The 20,068-nt window shown below is 47.3% G+C and overlaps 1 protein-coding gene and 1 pseudogene across 1 annotated transcript in view; both read right to left on the bottom strand.

The window, feature by feature from the left end:
- CEP250 (centrosomal protein 250kDa) overlaps window positions 1–20,068 on the bottom strand; it is a 41,214-nt gene that overhangs the window by 4,465 nt on the left and 16,681 nt on the right. The window contains exons 14-27 of the mRNA XM_006881478.1: window positions 19,308–19,538; window positions 16,912–17,105; window positions 16,374–16,501; window positions 16,050–16,219; window positions 13,989–14,156; window positions 13,485–13,619; window positions 11,111–11,254; window positions 9,996–10,129; window positions 8,099–8,237; window positions 6,737–7,079; window positions 5,943–6,064; window positions 4,703–4,823; window positions 3,050–3,171; window positions 36–2,639 (exon numbers count right to left, since the gene is read on the bottom strand). Coding sequence (XP_006881540.1) covers window positions 36–2,639; window positions 3,050–3,171; window positions 4,703–4,823; window positions 5,943–6,064; window positions 6,737–7,079; window positions 8,099–8,237; window positions 9,996–10,129; window positions 11,111–11,254; window positions 13,485–13,619; window positions 13,989–14,156; window positions 16,050–16,219; window positions 16,374–16,501; window positions 16,912–17,105; window positions 19,308–19,538 — 4,755 coding nt within the window. The remainder of the gene's footprint in view (window positions 1–35; window positions 2,640–3,049; window positions 3,172–4,702; window positions 4,824–5,942; window positions 6,065–6,736; window positions 7,080–8,098; window positions 8,238–9,995; window positions 10,130–11,110; window positions 11,255–13,484; window positions 13,620–13,988; window positions 14,157–16,049; window positions 16,220–16,373; window positions 16,502–16,911; window positions 17,106–19,307; window positions 19,539–20,068) is intronic.
- LOC102849675 lies at window positions 8,618–9,011 on the bottom strand (annotated as a pseudogene).

Genomic DNA, 20,068 nt, shown 5'->3' with positions numbered 1-20,068 from the left:
GCCCCCTGGTCCTTATACCCCTTGCACTGACTCACCTGAAGCCTCTGCTGCTCCCTATCCCGCTCCAGGACAGAGGATTGTAGGAGCACCGCCACGTCCTGAAGACTGCTGATACTGGCTTTGCTCTGGGCCAGGGATAGTGCCAGGTCCCGGGCTTTCTCCCTCCACTCGATTTCCCTGGCCTCTGTCTGTTTCAGGGCTTCCTGGAGTCGCTCTAGCTCCTGCTGCATCCTGGGCCCGATGGAACCCAGTGTTGGAGAGGGCTCCCCCACTGGGGAGGTTTGGTGGCTTTTGGGGGACTCCTCCAAGTTCCTCCTCTGCTGAGCTGCTTTCAGCTCCAAGATCTCTTCTTCCTTTTGGGCGAGAGTCAGCTGGATTTCCCTTAGATTCTCACGAAGGTCTCGCATTTCTTGCTCTTCTTTTCCCTGGCCCCCCTGGATTATATCCTCTTTGTCTTTCTGGGCCAGAAACTTCTCGAGTAGCTGCCCCCGTTCCTTCTGATGTCTCAGCTCTTCCTCCCTCTGGGTAAGTGTCTGCTGGAGCTGCTGCGTGGCCTCCTGGTGTCGAAGACCCTGGTCTTGCAGTTCATCTTCTCGGATCCTCAGAGTTTCCTCTAGCTGCCAGATCCGTGTCTGGCAGGAATCCAGTGTTGCCTGCAGGGTGGCAGTGCCGGCTTCCAGGCTGTGGCTCAACTCTGCTTGTCCGTGGAAAAGCTGCTCTTTTTCATGAAGGGTGGTCTGTGCCTTGGCGAGGGCCTCCTGGAGGGCCTCCACCTGGTCCCGCGTGGCCTCCTCCCGATGCTGACAGGACTGGCTCTCCGCCCGCAGGACCTCCAGCTCCTGGTCCCGTTCCCTGAGCTTTGCCTCAGCCTGCAGCCAGCAGTCCTGCAGGGCCCTGGCCTTCGCCTCATGTTCCTGCGCCTGCTCAGCACACTGCTGCTGGAGGGCTAGCAGCGCTTTCTCCTGCTCCCGAGACTCAGCCCGCTGGTCCCCCATCACCTCCTCCAGGGCCTGGACCCGCTGACCCTCCACTGCCAGTTCTTCCTGCAGCCTTTGCATCTGCTCCTTGTGGTCCTCAAGCTCCTCCTGGCGCTCCTTTATTGTCACATGGGCCTGCTCCAGCTCTCCCTGGAGCACGCTCACCTGCTCCCTCACACTCTCCTCTCGTCTCTGGGTCTGCCGATGTTCCTGTTGCAGGGCCTCCAGCTCCTGATGCCTCTGGTCCAGGGCCTTCCTGGCCTCTTCCAGCTGACTCTGAAGCGACTGTTCTTTCAGCTCCCCTTGGTCTCTGGCTTCCTGAAGGTGCCGTTGCAGGACCACCATCTCCTGCTCTCGCTGTGTCAGGAGCAGGCTGGCCTCACCCATCTTCCTGTGGAGGCCCTGGAGTTGCTGCTCCAGCTGCTCCTTGTGCTCTTGAAGTTCCTGGATGTGCTCCTGCTGGCACTCTACCTCCTTCTCCTTGTCGCGCAGGATCAGCTTCATGTGCTCAAGGCTCCCGCGCTGACCCTTGTTTGGACTCCTCCCCTCCTCTACCCGCTCTTGCGTGTGTGGCCTCTGAGAGGCCAGCTCCCGACTCCGCTCCCTCAAGGACAGCTTGATCTGTTCCAGGTCCTCCTCCAGGATCTTAGTCTGCAGCGTCCTTTGATCCTCAAGGACCTGAATTCTCTCCTTCTGGAGTCTCAGCTCCTGGTCCCTCTTCTCGAGATCCTGGGTCAGACGCTCCTGGTGCCTCTGCAGCTCCTCGATCTGTTCCTGTTGGCACTTTATCTGCTGCTCCCGCTCCCGAAGCTCCTCGGCCAGCAGGGAGCTGTGGTTCTCCAGCTCGCGGATCTGGCTGCTCTGGACCTGCAGCTCCTGGCCCCTTTCCTCCAGGTCCAGGGTCATGTGGGTCAAGGTCACCCTCTGCATCTCCCTGTGGCTCTCCAGCTCCTCGATTGCCTTTTGCTGGCACTCCATCTGGTGATGGTTTTCTTCCAGTTCCAGGGCCAGGCATTCCAGAGTGACCAACTGCTTTTTTAGATCTTGAATCTGGCCTCGCTGGGACTCAATCACTTGGGCCTTCTTCTCAAGTTCTAGAAGCTGATGCTCCAGGAGGTTCCTCTGGGTCTCCCGGTCCTTCTCGAGCTCTTTGAGCTGCTCTCTCTGCACTGACAGCTTCTGCTCACGCTCCTGAACAGCCATCGGCAGATGCTCTAAGACAGACCTACACCTTTCCAGCTCTTGAATCTGCTCCTGCTGCAGATCCACCTCCTGACTCCTCTCCTTTAGGTCCAGAGACAGCACTTCCAGAGCAGTCTTCTGCATTTCCTGTTGCGTCTCCAGCTCCTGGATTTTCCCCCGGAGAGTCTTCACCTCCTCTTCTTTCTCAGATAGGGTTTGGGTGAGGACAGTCAGGTTCTCCTGCAAAGCCTTCCCCTGAGCCACCTTCAGCTCGCCCTGCTCTTGCAAGGTCTGGGCTCGTTCACGCTCACTCTCCACCTCTTCACTTTTCAGCTTCAGGGCTGAGCGGGCGGTTCTCAGGTCTTCTTCCAGGACTCCAGCCACACTTGCCTGAGCCTTGGCTTCTGTGACGGAGGCTTGCAGATGTTCTACCTGGGTCAGCAGGTGCTCATTGGCTGCCTGAAGTAATTCTCGCTCATTCTGAAAAACAAAATGCAAAAACACCCTAGGCTTATACTTCTCTGGCACCATCACCTCCCACCATTACTTTGGGATATCAGGAATGACTAAAACTCAGACAAAAAGAACTGGTGCATTTCACTGAAGCTGATACTCTAAAAACAAAACAAGAAACCAAAACATTCCTAGCGTGCCCCAAGGCTCTATCATGCTCACAGAACACCTGGTACGAATGAGCCTACCCTACTCTTTTTCTCCAGGGCCAGAGACACTGATGGGCCTCAGGGACATGGGAACAGCCACAAGAGCTGAGACACTTGGTGGAGGAATCTGGAAACAGTCTGTGATTGGGGCATATGACTATAAGCCAAGGAGGACTGGGAGCTATAACCCTAAGGCTGTCTCCCACCTCCAAACCAGGACCACTTTACCTGGGCTTCAAGTTCACGTAGCTCTGCTTGCTGTAGGCTGCTCTTTAAAGATGTCACAGTTTCGTGCAGTTCCATCAGCTCAGATTCCATGCAGCTCTGTTTCCCTTCACACTTGGACTTCTCTTTGGGAAAAAGAAAAGTAGTGAAGCAAGGCTCATCATGATTGGGGTGGGGGAAAAGAAGGATGTGGAGACAGATGGAGGATAAGGAAGCACACTCAGAGAGGAGGAGAGCCAAGAAGGGGAGAATTACATCAATTTTGTAGAGTCATCCCCCACCTGCCAGCTGTTCCTGTTTGTCTAGGATTCCTGTTGCTTCTAGACTCTGCAATGCCTGATAATAACGCTAACACTTCTTTGTCTGGACATACATAGATGTTTAACCTTGGTCTTCAGATTAGGTTGAGTAAGATACACGGGAGGTCCTTTTTAATACTCATTTCTGTAATTTTGCTGAGGTTCCTAGAGCCGTGGGTTGCTCTGTTAGATGGTCACTATTCCTGGAACACGTAACATGTTCTCAAAATGATTAGTCTGATGAGTGGATATTGTTATATGCCACTAAGTGGGAATCAACTCATAGATGACCTTCCTGTGGGTTTGCAGAGGCAGTAAAAATCATGTGGGAGGAGATTGCCCAACTTTCTCCCTTACCATCAGCTGGCTGATTCAAACATCTTGCCTTTGGGTTGGCAATGGAAGTCTACCACAAAGCAGTGCTCCCTGATGGAGAGCCAGTTTTACTCGTAGGACTCGCAGGGAGCCCTTTTATGATACTGTCAAAGCCCAGAGCCACTCCTCAAGTAGTCCTCTTCTCTTCTGGAGTAGAGCTTTAAGCCTCAAGACCCTCTCCTCTCCTCTCTAGTCATCACTCTTTCCAGCCCTGGGCTGTAACACAGATATATTCTCCTAGACAAGTCCATAATCCTTCTACCATGAAAAGGTTAATCATTTTGAGGACATAGTTGGAGATGATAAATATAAGTAACTTATATAAATGGCAAGAGATATAGAATTTTATGCTGTCATATCTCTGGTCCTGGGAGCTCCTGTTTGAAGCAGTCCGATTCTGGAAGGTCTCAGCTGATTGGTCATTTTGATTAATAATCAGACGTGGGCTGAAAGCCTCTGTTTAAACCAATCAGGACCCAGTGGGCAGGCCTTTGTGATTAAAAGCTGCTTGGTGTGAAGACTGAGTTACTATTAGAGATACAAATTAAACTGGTAGTTTGTTATGTTTTGGGAGAACATTGTTCTAATTGGTACAGTGCTTGTTTGTCCGGTGTCAGGGAAGTGTGAAGATGGCATAGGATAGGACAGGATTCAGATCCACTGTTCATAGGGTTGCTATGAGTCATACTCAACTCAATGGCTCCTAACAACAACAACATCTCTTCTAGAAACAAAAGATGGAAGGCTGGCTGGTCAGCTCTTCCTCTTAGTGCACCAAAACTGTATCTCCTAACCCCTTTCCCCAGGATTGTCCTCAAAGATCATGTAGAGCAGAAAAATGGCTCAAGGGAGTCATTACCAATCTCAAGATGCTTCTAGGTATTACCCAACAGTTGTGGGTAATCATTAGAAAGGGTGGCTGCTTGGCCTGATCCTGCCACTTTGAGATTTCTCACCCAATTCCCTGTCTTGAGCTTCTCACCTTCCTGGAGCTGGGAGAGCTGGATCTGTAGGTCCTGCAATTGTGTGTGACTCTGGTTCTTCTCAGCCTCAGTAACAGTTAGATGTTGTTCCAGCTTCTGAGCCTGATCCCTCAGATCATCCTGGGAAAGAAAGGTCCTGGCTAAACTCAAGTTCCTCCTTGTATCCAAAACAATCCCAGTCTCAGGCTCTAGCTCTCTCCTCCTAAGCTTCTGTGGTGGTCTGCCCTCACGATCTACTCAGAAGCTGCTGGGTTATTATGGAACTTCTGGTGCCTGAGGTGATGGCAGGCGTGGTTGCAAATGCCTGGGGCCTAGAATCTCCTTCTGTCAAGACTACAGTTACTAAAACTGAACTGATTAAAGCCCAAGGGCCATCTCATCTCTCTCTGAACTCTTGACTTCAAAGCTTATCCCAGAGGTCACCTCTGCCTTTCCCAAACCCTTTCTAAGTCAGAATGAACTGCCCCTTCCTTCTAGTTCTGATAATGCATCAATTGCATTTATTTTGACCCTATTAATCTTGCCTTATATTAGAATACAGTTTGGTTTCTCAGCCATGTCACAAACCCTTCTTAAGGGCAAAAGTCAGATCTTTCTCTTGTTTGTATACCTACCTCCAAGTAGCTGGTATATTGGGGGTGCTCAAATTTTGGAAGCAGGAGTGGCATCACCTTCCTAAACAACATGCATCTTGAAACTCTGCGAACTTTAACAAACGATGATAGGCTTCAAGTCTTTTGTTCAAAGGGTTGCTATGAGTTGTGCTTGACTCAACAACAACGGCAATCAATAACAACAAATTTTGTTAACTGATAAGTTGAGGGGAATCACTGTGAGGAGAATTTGTGGGACATTTAGCTCAAGCTCAAGAGGCCTAGCAACCTCAAGTATCATTCCTGTAACCTGACAGGTTTTTCTTGGAGGTCTTGGTATTAAGAATAATTCATGGCTGAGGAAAATATTGCAAAATAATACTATATATCAACAGGGTTTTCATGGTTACAGGGCTCTTTTAAATCCCTCATGCATTTAATCTCCACAACTCTCCCAGCAGGCAGGCATTATCTGTCTTACTTTACAAATAAAATCAAGGCTTAGAAAAATCCATATGCTTTTTATTGCTGCCAGGCAGTAAGCAATAAAGATAGAACTTGATCTCATGCCAAAGAGCTTCTGAGTCTTTTTTCTCAAGCTTTGGGTGGAGGTGAAGAGTTAAGGAAGGACAAGCGAGGAACCTACCCGGGCTTGTTGAGTCTTCCACAGGTCTTGTTGAAGCTTGTGGAGAGCAGATGCTACCGCCTCAGCTGAGAAGTCGGTGAGGAGGGGCGCTCTTCTAAAGATGCTTCTAACTCCATTCTGGTCTGGAAAAAAAAATGAGGAATCTCCTTATGAAAACTGCCCTTATGAAAAGAGCTGGCCACAGCCTGCCCACTAGACATGGCTAGGTCTTGCCACGGATACCTCCACCAATCAAAGAACCCCTTACTGACAGGTCAACTACTTATGTGCCAAGCAACATATTGGGTACTCGGTAATGCTAGTTATTATCTGTTAGACATTTAGTAAGTGCCAGGAACTCTATGAGCTAGTCTACATCTGCAAGCTCACTAATGCCTAAGAAAAGTTCCGAGATTAGAGACTTGTGTTGTTGGTTGTGATCATGTGAATTCTAGTTCACGGTGACCCTGTGCATGCAGAGAACTACTCTACAGGGATTTTAAGACTGTAGCCTTCAGGAAGCAGGCCACTTGACCTGTCTTCTTGGGAGCTCCTGGGTGAGTTCTAAGTGCCAAGTGCTTTTTAACTGTGCCATCACTGGACTCCAGGGACTGCCAATATTCTCGTTTCACAGATAAACAAAACCAAACTCAGAGCACAGACATGACTTGCCTAAGGATACACAGCTATGGCAGAGCTGAGGTTGAATCAGAATGAATTCTCGAGTTGGTGTCTAAGGAATTGCATCCTCTTCCCTCTCTCCCAGGAGGCTCAGGTCTGACTCAAAGGGCTGCGATCCTGGGTGACTGCCTCACCTGGCTCAGGGCCCCACAGGGAGGGAGCAGAGTCTCCTCCACCATTCAGCTCCGGCCTGCTCTCACAAATAGATCCCAGTGTCTGCTGTAGGACAGAGTAGAGGCTGGCCAGCTGGGCCTGGGCGTGGTGCCCGGGCTGCTGCTCGGCAGCCAGCGCCTCCAGCTGGCTCTCCAGGCTCCGCAGTCGCAGCTGGAGTTGGGCTCCCTTGGCTTCCTGGGCCCATAATGAAGCTCGCAGCTGCTGCTCTGTGATCCGGGAGGCCTCCAGCTCCTCCAGCAGCTGGGTTTCCTGGGCCAGGAAGTCGGCCTCCTTTGCCTTCACCTCCTGCCTTAGTAATTCCACCTGCCAAGGAGGATGTGTCGTTACTCCGAGCAGGGAAGGGATATCTTTTCCTCCCAGGCTGGCCACAACTCAATTCCTGTGTAAACCTCGATTAGGTCTGGAGGGGTTTCAGGGTCAGTTGTCCAGCAGGTAGGGAGGTCTCTGAAATAGGTGTCACTCCACATCTGACACCTAGCAGGTAGATGCCTACCTACTAACTGGCCTTGCCCTGACTCCTGACACACGGATTGGGCTATAAAAATGAGCTTCTGCCTCTGGTTTGAATTCTGTCCTGAAACCCGACACCGACCAGTCATATGGCCAACGTTTCTGGAACGTTGACAGTATTTCTGACACACGATCTCATTATTTCATATCTGTCCACTGTCTCATTATTCCTCATGTTCTCAAAACGGCTAGGATGATTATCCCTATTTTATCAATCAAAAAAAATCCGATGCTCACACAACTGGAAAGCAGTAGAGACAGGAATCAAACCCAGGACTGTCTAACAACCATTCCTGAGTCCTTAAATGCTACAGCCTACAACCTACCTCTCATTCTCCTTTCCTCCTTCCCCTCCTCCTCCCAACACCATCTGTCTTCTGGACTCAAGGTCTGGGGTCCTTCTGTCAGTAGACTGAATTCCTGGGGACTCCACCGATAGCTGCCCAGCTGATCTGTACAGTACTTGCTTATACCCGTTTGCGCAATTTCTCCAGCGCCATCTTACCAACCAGAACAAAGGCACAAAGATGTGCATGAAGCAGGCCCACAGGTGCTCCATCCACCCCCTGGACCACTATGTTCTGGTTGTCAAATTCCTAATGTCAAGCGACCACTCTCAGCTATAGATCAAGTTCCCAAGCCTCTAGCCTGACCAGTCCTGGCCCCCCTCTCCTGCCAGGGTGACTGAGGTCAGAGCCTACTGTGCAATATGGAATAAAAAAAAGGAGTTTCTCAGTGAGAGAACTTTAAACAATCATACAGGAATAGGCTTCTACCAAGGAAGCAGGGCTCCTAACCAGGGCAGGAAGTACCTGGGCACTGAGCTCTTTCTGCCCTCCCTGGGCCTCCTGCATGTCCTGGCGCAAGGAGCTCAGCTCTTCCCGTCGAACAGAGTCAGCTTCTTGCAAGACAAAGAGTCTCTGTTCCTTTTCCATCAGTGCCTGAGTTAGGCTTAAATAAAATAAAACATAAGAGATCAGTCAGAGGGCTGGGCCATTCTCCCAGGGAATGAAACACTTTCTTAGTTGATGGTTATTCAACATAGCATTGAATGACGATGATTACAGCATAACCATAATGGCTAGTATTTATTGTGTACCTACCAAGCATCCAACACTACCCTAGATAATCCATACATATGACACTTCATTTTAACAAGACTTCTTTGGTAAATTACAGCTATATCTATACAAGTACCACAAATTTAACATGTCCAAAACTCCATCTGATTTTTAATTCTCCTTACCCTGAGACATCTCCTACTGTGTTACCCAGCTTTGTGAATGGCAACTTTATCCATGTAGCTCCCCAAATCAAAGACCTTCATCATATCAGAGTTTATTCATGCTGTCCACACCTGACTTGTAACTAAACAGAAATGATCCTGTCCTCCCTTAATTCCCTGGACCTATTTTCTCCTCCCCTTCCCTACCACCCTCACCCTGGTTCAGCCTCCAATTGTCATCTGAAATCTAGTTTCATCATTAAAGGGATCTGTCTCTTTGACTCCTATAGTACTGGGGATATATGCCACTCCTCATTCTGAAAGGTCTCACATTACTCCTGATGTTTCATGCCATTACTATCATGTTCTGACATATCATACATGGGATCAGGTCAACTTCTCTGCTTATAATCCTCCAATAGCTTACTATTAAGCTGAAACTAGAAATTCTTCGCTGTGGCCTACAAAATCCTGAGTGATATACCGCTTGTCTGGGTCATGCTACTCTCTCCTTGTACACAGAGCTCCAGTCACATGTCAACAAAGGGAGTGAACGGCCTCAACTACCATGGAGTGGCCCCCTCTTCCCTCCCTAGAAGACCACCCACAAGGCTAAACCACAATAGAATGTCCCTCCCTTCCCTCACTAAAGACCCTTACTATAAAACCTGCCCTAAGGGGAGCTTTGGTAGCCTTGTGACAAGAAGCTGCAATGCAACCCCAGATGTAAGCGGTTTGGTTCCCTGGAGAAGGATGGGGCAATCTCCTCCTGTACCAGTCAGATCCAATTTGACAGCACACACACAAAAATAATTAAAACAAAACAAAACAAAACAAAAAACAACCTGCCCTAATCCACTTTAGAGTGCGTTATTTCCCTGGTCTGTCCCTCTGCCTGTTTCTCTCTCTACAGAACAAAGAATCCTGCCTGGGAGACCCCTTAATAAAGCTTCTTTAGCTTCCTTTCAAAAAAACAAACAAAAAAACCCCAAACCTCAAAGCTCCAGTCACATCCCACTTTCAGTTGAATCAAATATCCAAGCCATTCATCTGTCTCAGGGCCTTATACAAATGGATGGTTGCAGGGGAGCTCTGGTGGCCTAGTGGCAAGGAGCTACAACTACAATCCCAGAGGCGCACGGTTCGAATCCACCAGATGCTCTGCCGGGGAAGGAGGGAAAATCTGCTCCTGTACCAGTCAGATCTGATTTGACGGTACACTCACACAAAAATAATAAAAAAAAAATTTAAAAAACCCAACAAATGGATGGTTACATCTCACACTCTCTCATCTAAACTGTAACCTCCAGAAAATGCCCTTACCTAATGACCTCTCCACATAGCTACATAGACAGACCAGACCTAGAGATATGAAACGCTCAAGAACTATCTGCTAGGTGACTTGAGTAAAGAAGCTATCAACCTCACAGTGACCACTGTAGACAGACAGGCAAAAAGTCAACCGCATGGCTTATCTAAATTACCTGGCTTTTTCTCTTTCCAGTTCCTTCTGAATCTGGCTATATTCCTGACACTCTTTTAGCTTCTCCTGGACCTCCTGTTCCATCAGCTTCCATGAGTCATCCTTGACAACCAGCTGAGATTTCAAATCCTCCACCTAGAAAGTTAAATGCATGAATTTCAAGAGAGGGTAGGGGACCAGTGGAAGAGTCTGTCTCTAAGGGCGTTAGGCCCTTTAAGGCTTTTATTGTCACTGGCCCATTTCAAAAGGTCTGGAATCTCTACCAATCCCTCTGGTTGTCCTTAGCCACGTCTGGGTCCCCAACATCATTCTTTATAAAGGCAGGCCTGAATAACAATCTTGGCAGTATGAAACTATTCTTAGAGGCAAAGTGCTGAATAAATGTATATCTATCTATGTATCTATCTATGTATCTATCTATGTATCTATCTATCTATCTATTTTTGGTGGAGCTCCCCGATTAAAACAAGCTTGGAAGCCGGAATGGCATCCACTTCCAAAATAGCTTGCCTCTGGAAAGTCTATGAACTTGGAGAAATGATGAAAAGTTATACAAGTGTTCAGGTCTTTCGTTCATAGGGTCGCTGAGTTGTCTACAACTCAACGGCACACAACAACAACAACAACACACACACACACACACACACTGGCTTAGTCGTGAGGAACTGAGCTGCCAATCCAAAGACTCTTGGTTCAAATCCACCAGTTGTTCTGTAGGAGAAAGATGAACAACCTCCGCCTGCTGTGTGGTTTACAGACTCTGAAAACCCAATGGAAGGTTAGCTAGGAGTCTGTTCCAACTTAATGACACACAACCATCACTATATATACATATATGAATTCAGAGCATCAGTTATTTGCATAGGATTTTGAGAGGGAGAAACATCTGAGTAGAAAGTTAAATCTCCTAATAATAAAGACTGGATTTATGGGGAGGCTAGGAAGAACAAGTGAAACTGGGACAGCCAAAGAGCAGGGCTGAGTACCCCTGAACTTTCCACTCAGTCCTGTGGCCAACTCTTCCCATCCCAGGCTCCTGGCCATGGCTGTTCTGAGGAGGGAGTGAAGAACATGGTGCCGAAGGGCTGTGGGGCTGGATGGAGAGAAGGCGGTCACCTGCTTCTGCAGGTCCATCTTGTCCTGCAGCAGGGTGCTGCCTTCTGCTTGCACAGCAGCGAGGTTATCTCGGTGCTGCTGGGCCGCCTCCTCCAGCTCCCGCTGGGCCTCCTGGAGCTGGTGCTGCAGCATCCCGCTGGTCTCCTGCAGGAGGAAAACAGCAATGATTAGAGGAAGACTTCTGGGGCCTTGGTCTTGAAATCCTTGTCGGCAAAAGTTGAGGGTGGACCCAGGAATCTATGTTGTTTTCATGATGTTCTTGCCTCCTTAAATCCATTTATCTTTCCTCAAAGTGCCTTTCCTTTCTCACTAAGGGTATTGACTCTCTTGGTCAGGGTCCTCATGTTGGCATTTATCTCTTACTCAGACCATTCTCACAGCCTTATTCTCATATCCTTATTTCCATTTGTGCTCTGGAAACACCCCCTTGATAAGTTACCGAAAAACTAAGTATTAAATTATGTCCAACCACCATTTTTAAATACCATTCAACAGTTTCATTGCCCTTAAAACAAAATCCAAGCACCATTCTGATGCCATGGGACTCCTTCCGACCTCTTCCCTCTGGGTTTATCATGCTAAAGACACACAGACCCCGTTTCTGACCTTGACTCCTTTCCTTTCTGTCCCAGAACCTTAGGATAACATTTCTTCTACCTAAAGCATACTTCAGGGAGCTCTGGTGGTTTAGCAGTAAGGAATTGTGCAGCTTATGCAAAGGTATACACTTTGAATCCACCAGATGCTCAGTGGAAGGAAGATGGGCTATCTCCTCCCGTGTGATTTAGTGCCTTTGAAAACCTGCTGGAGGGTCAGCTATGGATAAGAACTCGATGGTACACAACAACAAAGAGCATTTCAAACAGCTTGCTTCTATTGTTATGGTTTTCTAAAATAGCTTTATTGAAATATAGTTTACATACCATGTAGTGTACCTATCTGAAGCACACAATATTTTAAATATATTTCGTTCAGCTATCACCACGGAACATTTTCATCATCCCAGGAAGAAATCCCACACCCTTTAGCTGTCACTCCCCATATCTTCCCTAAACCCATCTCCAGCCCTAAACTCCAAACTCGCTGGTGTGGAGTCTATGCCAGTTCTCAGTGATTTGAGCGCTGTACATCTTTAAAGACTGCCACATCTTTCTCTCACAGAGTAGTTGGTGAGGCCGAACTGCTGACCCCTTGATTAGCAGTTAAGCTCTAATTATTCCACACCTGGCTTTGAATCTCCAGCTGCTATGTAATCTACTTTCTGTGTCTACATTGTTGAGTTAGTTCCAACTCTGAGTGGCTCCATGTACCAAAGAACAAAACTTTCCGGTTCTGCACCATCCTCATAATCGCCACGTCTATTGTTGCAGCCACTATGTCAATCCATCCCGTTACGTCTTCCTCTTCTTCACTGATCCTCTACTTAACCAAGAGGGAGCTCTGGTGGCCTAGTGGGTTAAGGAGTTGTACTGCCAATCCAAACGTAGGCAGTTCGACTCCACCAGCTGCTCCAAGGGAGAAAGATGGGCCATCTCCTCCCATGCAATTTACTCTCTCTGAAAATCTGTCGGGGGCGGGGTGTGTGTGTTAGCTATGAGTTGGTCCAAATTTGATGGTATACAACAACTTAATCAAGTACTACTTTTTCCAAGGACTGGTCTCTCCTGTCTAAAAGTATGTGAGATGAAGTTTTGTCATCCTCCCTTCTAAGGAAGTCATTTCATACAAAAGTCTAAATCATAAAATATGTGGCCTTTTGTGACTGGTTCCTTTTACCAAACATAATATTTTCAAGGTTTATCTATGTGGTAACATGTGGCTAGCTACTTTTTTAACCTTCACGTCTCATCTTAAATGTCACCTTCTTAATGAGTCCTTCAATCAACTAACTAACTCTAATGAGTCGTTCAATCAACTAACTAATTGCTGTTAAACTAGGACCAACTCACGGCTGACCCTCTAGTGGATTTTCAGAGGCTGTAAGTCACATAGGAGGAAACTGTCCTATCTTTCCCCTGAGGAGCAAGTGATGGATTCGAACCACCTGCCTTTATGTTGGCAGCACAACTCCTTATCCAGGAAGTCACAAAAGTGGTCTTTTTAAAATCACTCTCAATGATATCATCATATTTCTTTCCTTCACAGCATATATTACAGACAAATTATTTATTTTACCTCTGCTTGTTTTTCTCTTGTCTCTGCCAACAAGAAAGCAAGTTCCTTGAGGGCATGGACTGTATCTGTCATGCTCCTCTGTTGTGTCACACCTCTATGTGCTTAATCAGCCGTCAGCAAGTACAGCACCTAGTATTCATTGTTGGATGAGCACATGAGTGTAACTTCTCTACTCCCCTGCCCCGGCCATCCAACACACCTGCTCCTTTAGCTTCTGAACCTTCATGTCCTGCCTCAGCCGTTCCAGTTGTTGGCTGGCATCAGCCAGTTCCTTCTGGGTCCGCAGAAGAGTCTCCAGGAGGGACACTCTCTCCTGCTCTGTTTCGAGTTGCATCTGCAGAGGGGCAGGAGGGGCAAAGGCTTGCTGGGTCAGGGTTACCAGCTCATCTATAAGCACACTGCAGTGGCTCTATGGCTCTTCTGGTGGGGGCCGTGGGTAAAGGATAGTCTGAATTCACTGACGCAGAACCAGGAAGTACAAAGACTGTCATTGGTCTACAAGCAGACGGGAAGTGGTAAATGTGAACCCTCCCTCAGGAAATGGGACATGCTGTTGGGCCAGCAGCTAACGGGGCTCATGCTCTGCTCACTGGCAGCACAGTGTGCAAGCTGTACCCTCCCTGGGGAGCCCTTTTGCTGCATCACTCTTGGAGTCAGGGGATCACAGACTGGACGTGCAGCTCCAGCCTTCAGGACTCCCCACCTGGCACAGGGCACTCTCGGCCTGGGCCCGCTCTTCCTCCTTCTGTGCCCGGACAGCCTCGGTTTCTGCCTGCTGCTCCTTCAGCCTCACTTCCAGCTCCATTTTCTCCCTCTTTAGGTCCTCCACAGCCTTATCTAGCTCCTGCTGGTACCAGGAGCGCTCTTTCTCCTGGCCACAAGAAGGAAGCACTCAGTTAGAACTGGAAGGGTCAGAAACAGCAGGAGAATTGGATCGGAATAGCTATGTGACCTTCATGCATCTCTAAGCATGTATCCTCATCTGAAAAGTAGGGCTACTCATCCTTATCAGATTTTATAAGAATCAAAAGATAATTACTTTAAAAAGTCCAAATGATACATGTAAAGGTGCTTTCTAAAGTGTAATTCCCCTTAACCTAAGCTCTGACTACTATTTTAAAGCAACCACAGCACAGGTGGCAGCCCTCATGATGAACTGGGGCAGCACTCTGTTGCTCACATGCTTCTACTCAAAGCTGCAGAATCAGTTTCTCAAAACATGAGGCTTAGCAAATGAGTCCCTGGATGGTGCAAACACTTCATGAGCTGGGCTGCTAACCAAAAGGTTGAGGGTTCAATTGTACGCAGAGGCACTTCAGAAGACAAGTCTGGTGATCTACCCTCCTATCCCTAATACAGACAGAAACACACACACACCCCCAATGACTAGCTAGGTTATCTCCCTATCTTACACATGGGCATTAAGACAGGGAGACTCTGCCTTCTCTCTGAGGTTCACCAGGACCAAAGCTTTCCCTGATCTCCCAGACCAGTCCAAGCCCCTCTCTGGGGGCTCTTGGGACAGTGCTTGAGAGCTTGGGCTCTGGAGGAAGGCTACCTATGTTACCATCTCTAATTCCCCAGTATTCACAAGGATTGAGATCATTCATGAAAGCACACTGAACAATGCTCAGCAGAGAAGCACCCAGTGTGTAACTGCGATCATCATCATCATATTAGTATTTTCCTGACCCTTTCCTTTAAAATGCATATAAACTTTGAGTTATGTATTTATTTAATGGAATGCCTCTAGTGTTTCAACCTCTTCCACCGTCATCTTTCCTTCCACTTACGACACTCGGGCTACACTGGCCTCCTTTCAATTCCTGGAGCACACTGAGTTCTTTCATACCACCTGGAATGCTCTTCCCAGCCCCCATCTCACTGTCCCTTCCATCTCGGCTCAACTGACACTTTCTTGGAGAGGCCTTCCCCAATCACGCAATCTAAATAAATCCCCCTTGTTATTCTTTCTTATGTAACAAGCAGTTCTTTTTCTTCCCCTGTAGAACTTTCCCCAATTTAGGATCATTTACTCATTTATGTTTTAGCTTGCTTAAGATCTGTCTTTTCCCAAACCTTGAAGCTTGAGAAGGGTAACTATGTCTAGGTCGCTCTCACTGTATTCTCAACCCTCAGCACTGGCTGGCAATGCAATTAGTACTCCATCAACCCTGCCCGAAGCAGTGAATAAGCTGTTGTTAGGCGCTGCCAAGTCAATCCCAGCTCTGTGACAGAGGAGAACTGCCCCATAGCGGGTTTTCTTGGCTGCAATCTTTATAAAAGGAGACTGCCAGATCTTTGTCCTGTGAAGCTGTTTGTTTTTAGGTGTTGTTGAGTCGACCGGGACCCAGAGACCTCGTGAACAATGGATCTGAACCCCGCCCTATCTGGTGTCATCTGTTCAAACTGGTGGTTTGAACCCCCCTTTGGGTTGGCAGCCAAACATTTAACCTGTGAAACAGTTACTGAACTGGTTAAGACCCTGAGAAATGACTGTATGAAAAACCAATGATTTGTAAACCTTCACTCATACCCCACCCCAAAAAAGGAAAAAGAAATAAGAGACAGAGTTGAAAGGAAAAAACCCCCACCCTAATCAAATTTTACACTCTAGTTCCAAAAGTTAACAGGAAAGACGGAAAATCCCAATTTTACTCTTATCAGCAACAATATTTGGCCCAGGAGTCAGCAGGTGGAGTAATCACTTAAGCGAGGTCATGTGTGTGTCACCCACCCGCCTCCAGCCATGTTCGGCACTGACCCACTTCTCCTGGAGCCGGTCCACCTCCTCCTCATGGGTTGCCTTCTGCTGCCTCAGGGCAGCCTGGCTCTCTTGCTCAGCCTGGGCCAGCTGTCTGACGGCTGCATCCCGTTCCTGCTCTGCCCGGTTCCGTTCACCGTCCAGTTCCAGCTTCAGGCACCTCACTTCCCCTAAGACGCCAGGAACAGGGTCAGGTCTCTGAGTCTCTGCCCTGCCCCCACTTCATGAGGCCCTCCTATCTCAGAGGCCTTGGGCTTGTGAGGATGGCTTTCGTCATCCTCAGGCACTGAAATGGGCTCTAACCAACTGGGGTTGGGTTCTCACCTTGGATCACATCTTTGGCTTGTGTGACAGTTTGAATCTGGACCTCCAGCTGCCCCTTGGTGACCTCTATCAGAGAATTTTGTTGCTGGGCCTCAAAGAGACTGCTCTCTAGAAGCTCCTTGGCTGAGCTATGAGGTTTAGAAACCAGAAAGACTTGTTACCCTTCAAGGTGCTTATGGTTGATGCTGGTCCCACTGTGTCAATTTTTGACTCATTGCAACCCTATGTGACAGAGTAGAACTGTCCCAGAAGATTTTCTAGGTTCTAATCTTTGTAGAAGACTGCCAAGTCTTTACAGAGTGTTTGGGTGGGTTTAAACTGCCAACTTCTGTTAGCAGCTGAATGCTTGGCCACCAAGGCCCCTTAGCCTTCATTAAGAAGAGTGAGGTGCTAAATACTAGCTACCTGGTGGCAGTATAAACTGCTAACTCTTTTGAACCTAACTGGGTAGGCAGGAAGCTTAGCTTGGCTACACCTCACCTCACCTCACCTCACCAAAGCTCTGCTCTACCCTTGGCTCAACAGGTCTGGGCCCTACCTGAGCCCCCGTAGTTGCTCAGAGAGGCCCAGCCGGTCTCGCTCCACAGCCTGCAGCCGCACCTCCAAAGCTGCCTTCTCTCGTACTAGGGCTTCCTTCTCCTGGACCGCTCTGGCCAACACTTCCTCGTGTTGTTTTGCCTCCTGCTGCAGCTGTTCTAGCTGAGTTGTGGCAGCTTCCTGCTGGTGGCACACCTGAGGGGAAGAAAAGGATGAGACTCAGTTGGGGCACGACGTTTTCTGAACTTAATTCTACCAGGTGAGAGCCATCAGCTCAAGAGATTGGGAACCGAGGCCCCTGCCCACTTTATTCAATTGATATACTTCCCTACTCAAGGGCACCTAACAAAACTAATTAACCCATTAGACAACTCCAGCAGCCTAGTGGGTAGGGATTTATGCTGCTAACCCAATGGTGGTGCCTGCTGGTGGTTCACATCCATCGTCTGCTCCTCAAGAGAAAGATGAGTAACTTCCTCCCACGTAACTTAAGGAGTTTTGGGTCTAATGGTGAAGACAAGTCAACAGACAACATCAATAGAGTGTGAAAGGTGTATGGTGAAATACGCATGAAATGCTATCAATAGAAGTACCTATTGTGAAGTAGGGGGCGAGGGGAGTGAAAAGTAGGGGTGTGGGGAATGAGAAGTAAGGGTGAGGGGAGTGAGAAGTAGGGGTGAGGGGAATGAGAAGTAGGGGGTGAGGGGAGTGAGAAGCAGAAAAGGGAGTCCTGTAGAAAGTGAGGAATGGAGGAGAGGTGACACTAAGGTGGCAGGACTAGTGAAGAAAAGCGCCCCGGAACTCACAATTGCAAGCAGTCTCATGTATAGGCACTGTCATCACCACTTTTTGCAGGTTAAGGTGGAGGAGAAAGAGCATGGAAATTTTTAAAAGGAAGTAATAGAATGACAACTAAAAACTCTGGAAAGTCATTTCTAGAACTAATCATACTAAATTTACACAGTTGTGTACTGTCAAGTCGGATCTGACTCATAGGTGACCCTCCAGCAGTTTTGTAGACGCAGTAAATCACACAGGAGCAGACTGCCCATCTTTCTCCCGTGAAGCAGCTGGCGGATTCGATGTGCCTTTGAGTTGGTAGTGCAGCTCCGTAGATGTGCATATGTTCCCTCAAATACACCTACTGTAAATCCTAATTTGATCTGGGAATGCGTTGTCTTTGTTATGTTACTTAGACAGGACTAGTGTAGGGTGTACTTTGAGTCCATTTATTTTGAGACGACTGTTAACTAGTGGGTGAAAGAGATGAAGAGATGGGGCAAGAGAGATACTAAGCCACCTGAATTGCCCAAGAAAATCTCAGGGAGACAAGGACCTTGTTTCAGAGCTAAGACAGAGAGATGTCTTCTCCTAAAGCCAACCCATTGAATTTGGACTTTTAGCTGGTTAACTAAGAAAATAAGTTTGTCAAAGTTACCCAGTTTGGTATCTCTGTTACCAGCACTAGATAGCTAAGACAGCATGTACACACACATATGCCATTGCTCTACCAGGTTGTTCCTGGAGGCTACAAACAGCTGACTTTAGTACAATTTACAAACCAAGCCCTGTAAAACCCATTATTTTAAAAATTCAAGATCCTAAAAAAAAAAAAAGAGTGCTATACACACACATAAAATATTATTATTATTACTACTGTATTACTATGTTAAAAATGTTTGCTGTATAACTGTATTATGATGTATTTCAAGGGGCCTGAAATCATCTGTGGCTCCTTGGGAGAAAGACGGACAGTCTCCTGCTTTTAGGATTTACAGCCTTGGAACCCTGGTGGAGGGTCTCTCCGAGGTGGAACCGACTTGCTGGCAGGAACTGTTATGTTTACTGCTATGTTATTAGGCTACACAGATGCTTTAGTGTTTATGGAAGTGTTTTTAAATTATTTTTAATGCATGTAAATGTACACTATAGTCTAAGACAAACATGTGACATCAGTTAGATGTTAAATATGAATCATACCTCTGTTCTGGCATATGTACAAATTTGACTTCAAGACAGTCATAGGAAAGGAACTTGCTCGTAATCTGAGAACTGCTTGCATATTTCTTTCTTAGAAAAAATGGAAGACTTAGTAGCACTGGTCACTTTAGAAAGGAAAACTTCCATCCTGGTAGTGTTCTAATTTTAAGTAATGTGTATTAGTGAGCTCTGCTGCCACAGCCTGACTATGGGGATTTGTGCTGCTAACCCAGAGGCTGTGTCTTGTTGGCAGTTCAAATCCACCAGTGGCTTCTTGGGTGAAAGATCTCTTCTCTTGTGATTTAGAGCCTCAGAAAACTTGGTGGGAGTCCAACTCTGTGGCAATAAGTTTGAGCGGTTTTTAGAGCATGCATTAAAATCTAAAAAGATGGCATTTAGTTTGTTTTGTTTTCTTACCTCGCTTAGTTTCCCCTGAATTTCCTCCTTTTCTTCTCGGATGTTCCAGAGATCTGCTTGCAGGTCAGCTCTGGCTTCCTCCGCTTTCTGCAGCTGTACCTCTAGGTGAATCTTCTGTTCCCATAGGGCTTCCCGGCTCTTCTCTGCCTCCACCAGGTCCGTCTGCAAGGCATTTCTTGCCTGCTCCGCTGCCTCCACTCTGCTGCACACAGACTGGTTCTCCTGTTCTAACTACTGGTCAGAAGGGGGAAAAGGCAAAGGATATCAAACACAAACAGTTGCAACTTGGGGATCAGGTACTGAGGCTAAAAGTCAGGAGCTCTGGTGGCTTAGTGGTAAGGAGTTGTGCTGTCAACCCAAAGGTTCATGGTTCAAGTCCACCAGGTTTTTTTGTTGGAGCAAGATAGGGAATCTACTCCTATGTGATTTACTATTTCCGAAAATTCACTCAAGGATCTTCTACAAGTCATTTCCAAACACAACAGTACATAACAACTCTATGTTCAAGAGCAAAAATCCACATAGGAGTGTCTAAAAGAGAAGGGAGAACTCATTTATCTGATCTAGTACCTGTATTCCAGGTACTAGATGGGATGGATGCAGAGGATAAAACTCAATATAGAAGAATCCTGCTCTCAAATAATTCAATGAGATTGAACACAGAATTTCTGTGGCTCAAAGAAGCAGGAACAAGGAGGAGAATACATGTTAAACGTATAACTTATAAACAGAAGATTCTTTTTTTTTTTCTTGTTTTTTAT

The sequence above is a fragment of the Elephantulus edwardii genome, unplaced genomic scaffold (genome assembly GCF_000299155.1).
Source record: "Elephantulus edwardii isolate Elephantulus edwardi_28Jun2011 unplaced genomic scaffold, EleEdw1.0 scaffold00015, whole genome shotgun sequence".
Classification (NCBI taxonomy): domain Eukaryota; kingdom Metazoa; phylum Chordata; class Mammalia; order Macroscelidea; family Macroscelididae; genus Elephantulus; species Elephantulus edwardii.
The sequence above is the reverse complement of the archived record's forward strand: the minus strand, read 5'-3'. Positions and strand labels throughout refer to the sequence as shown.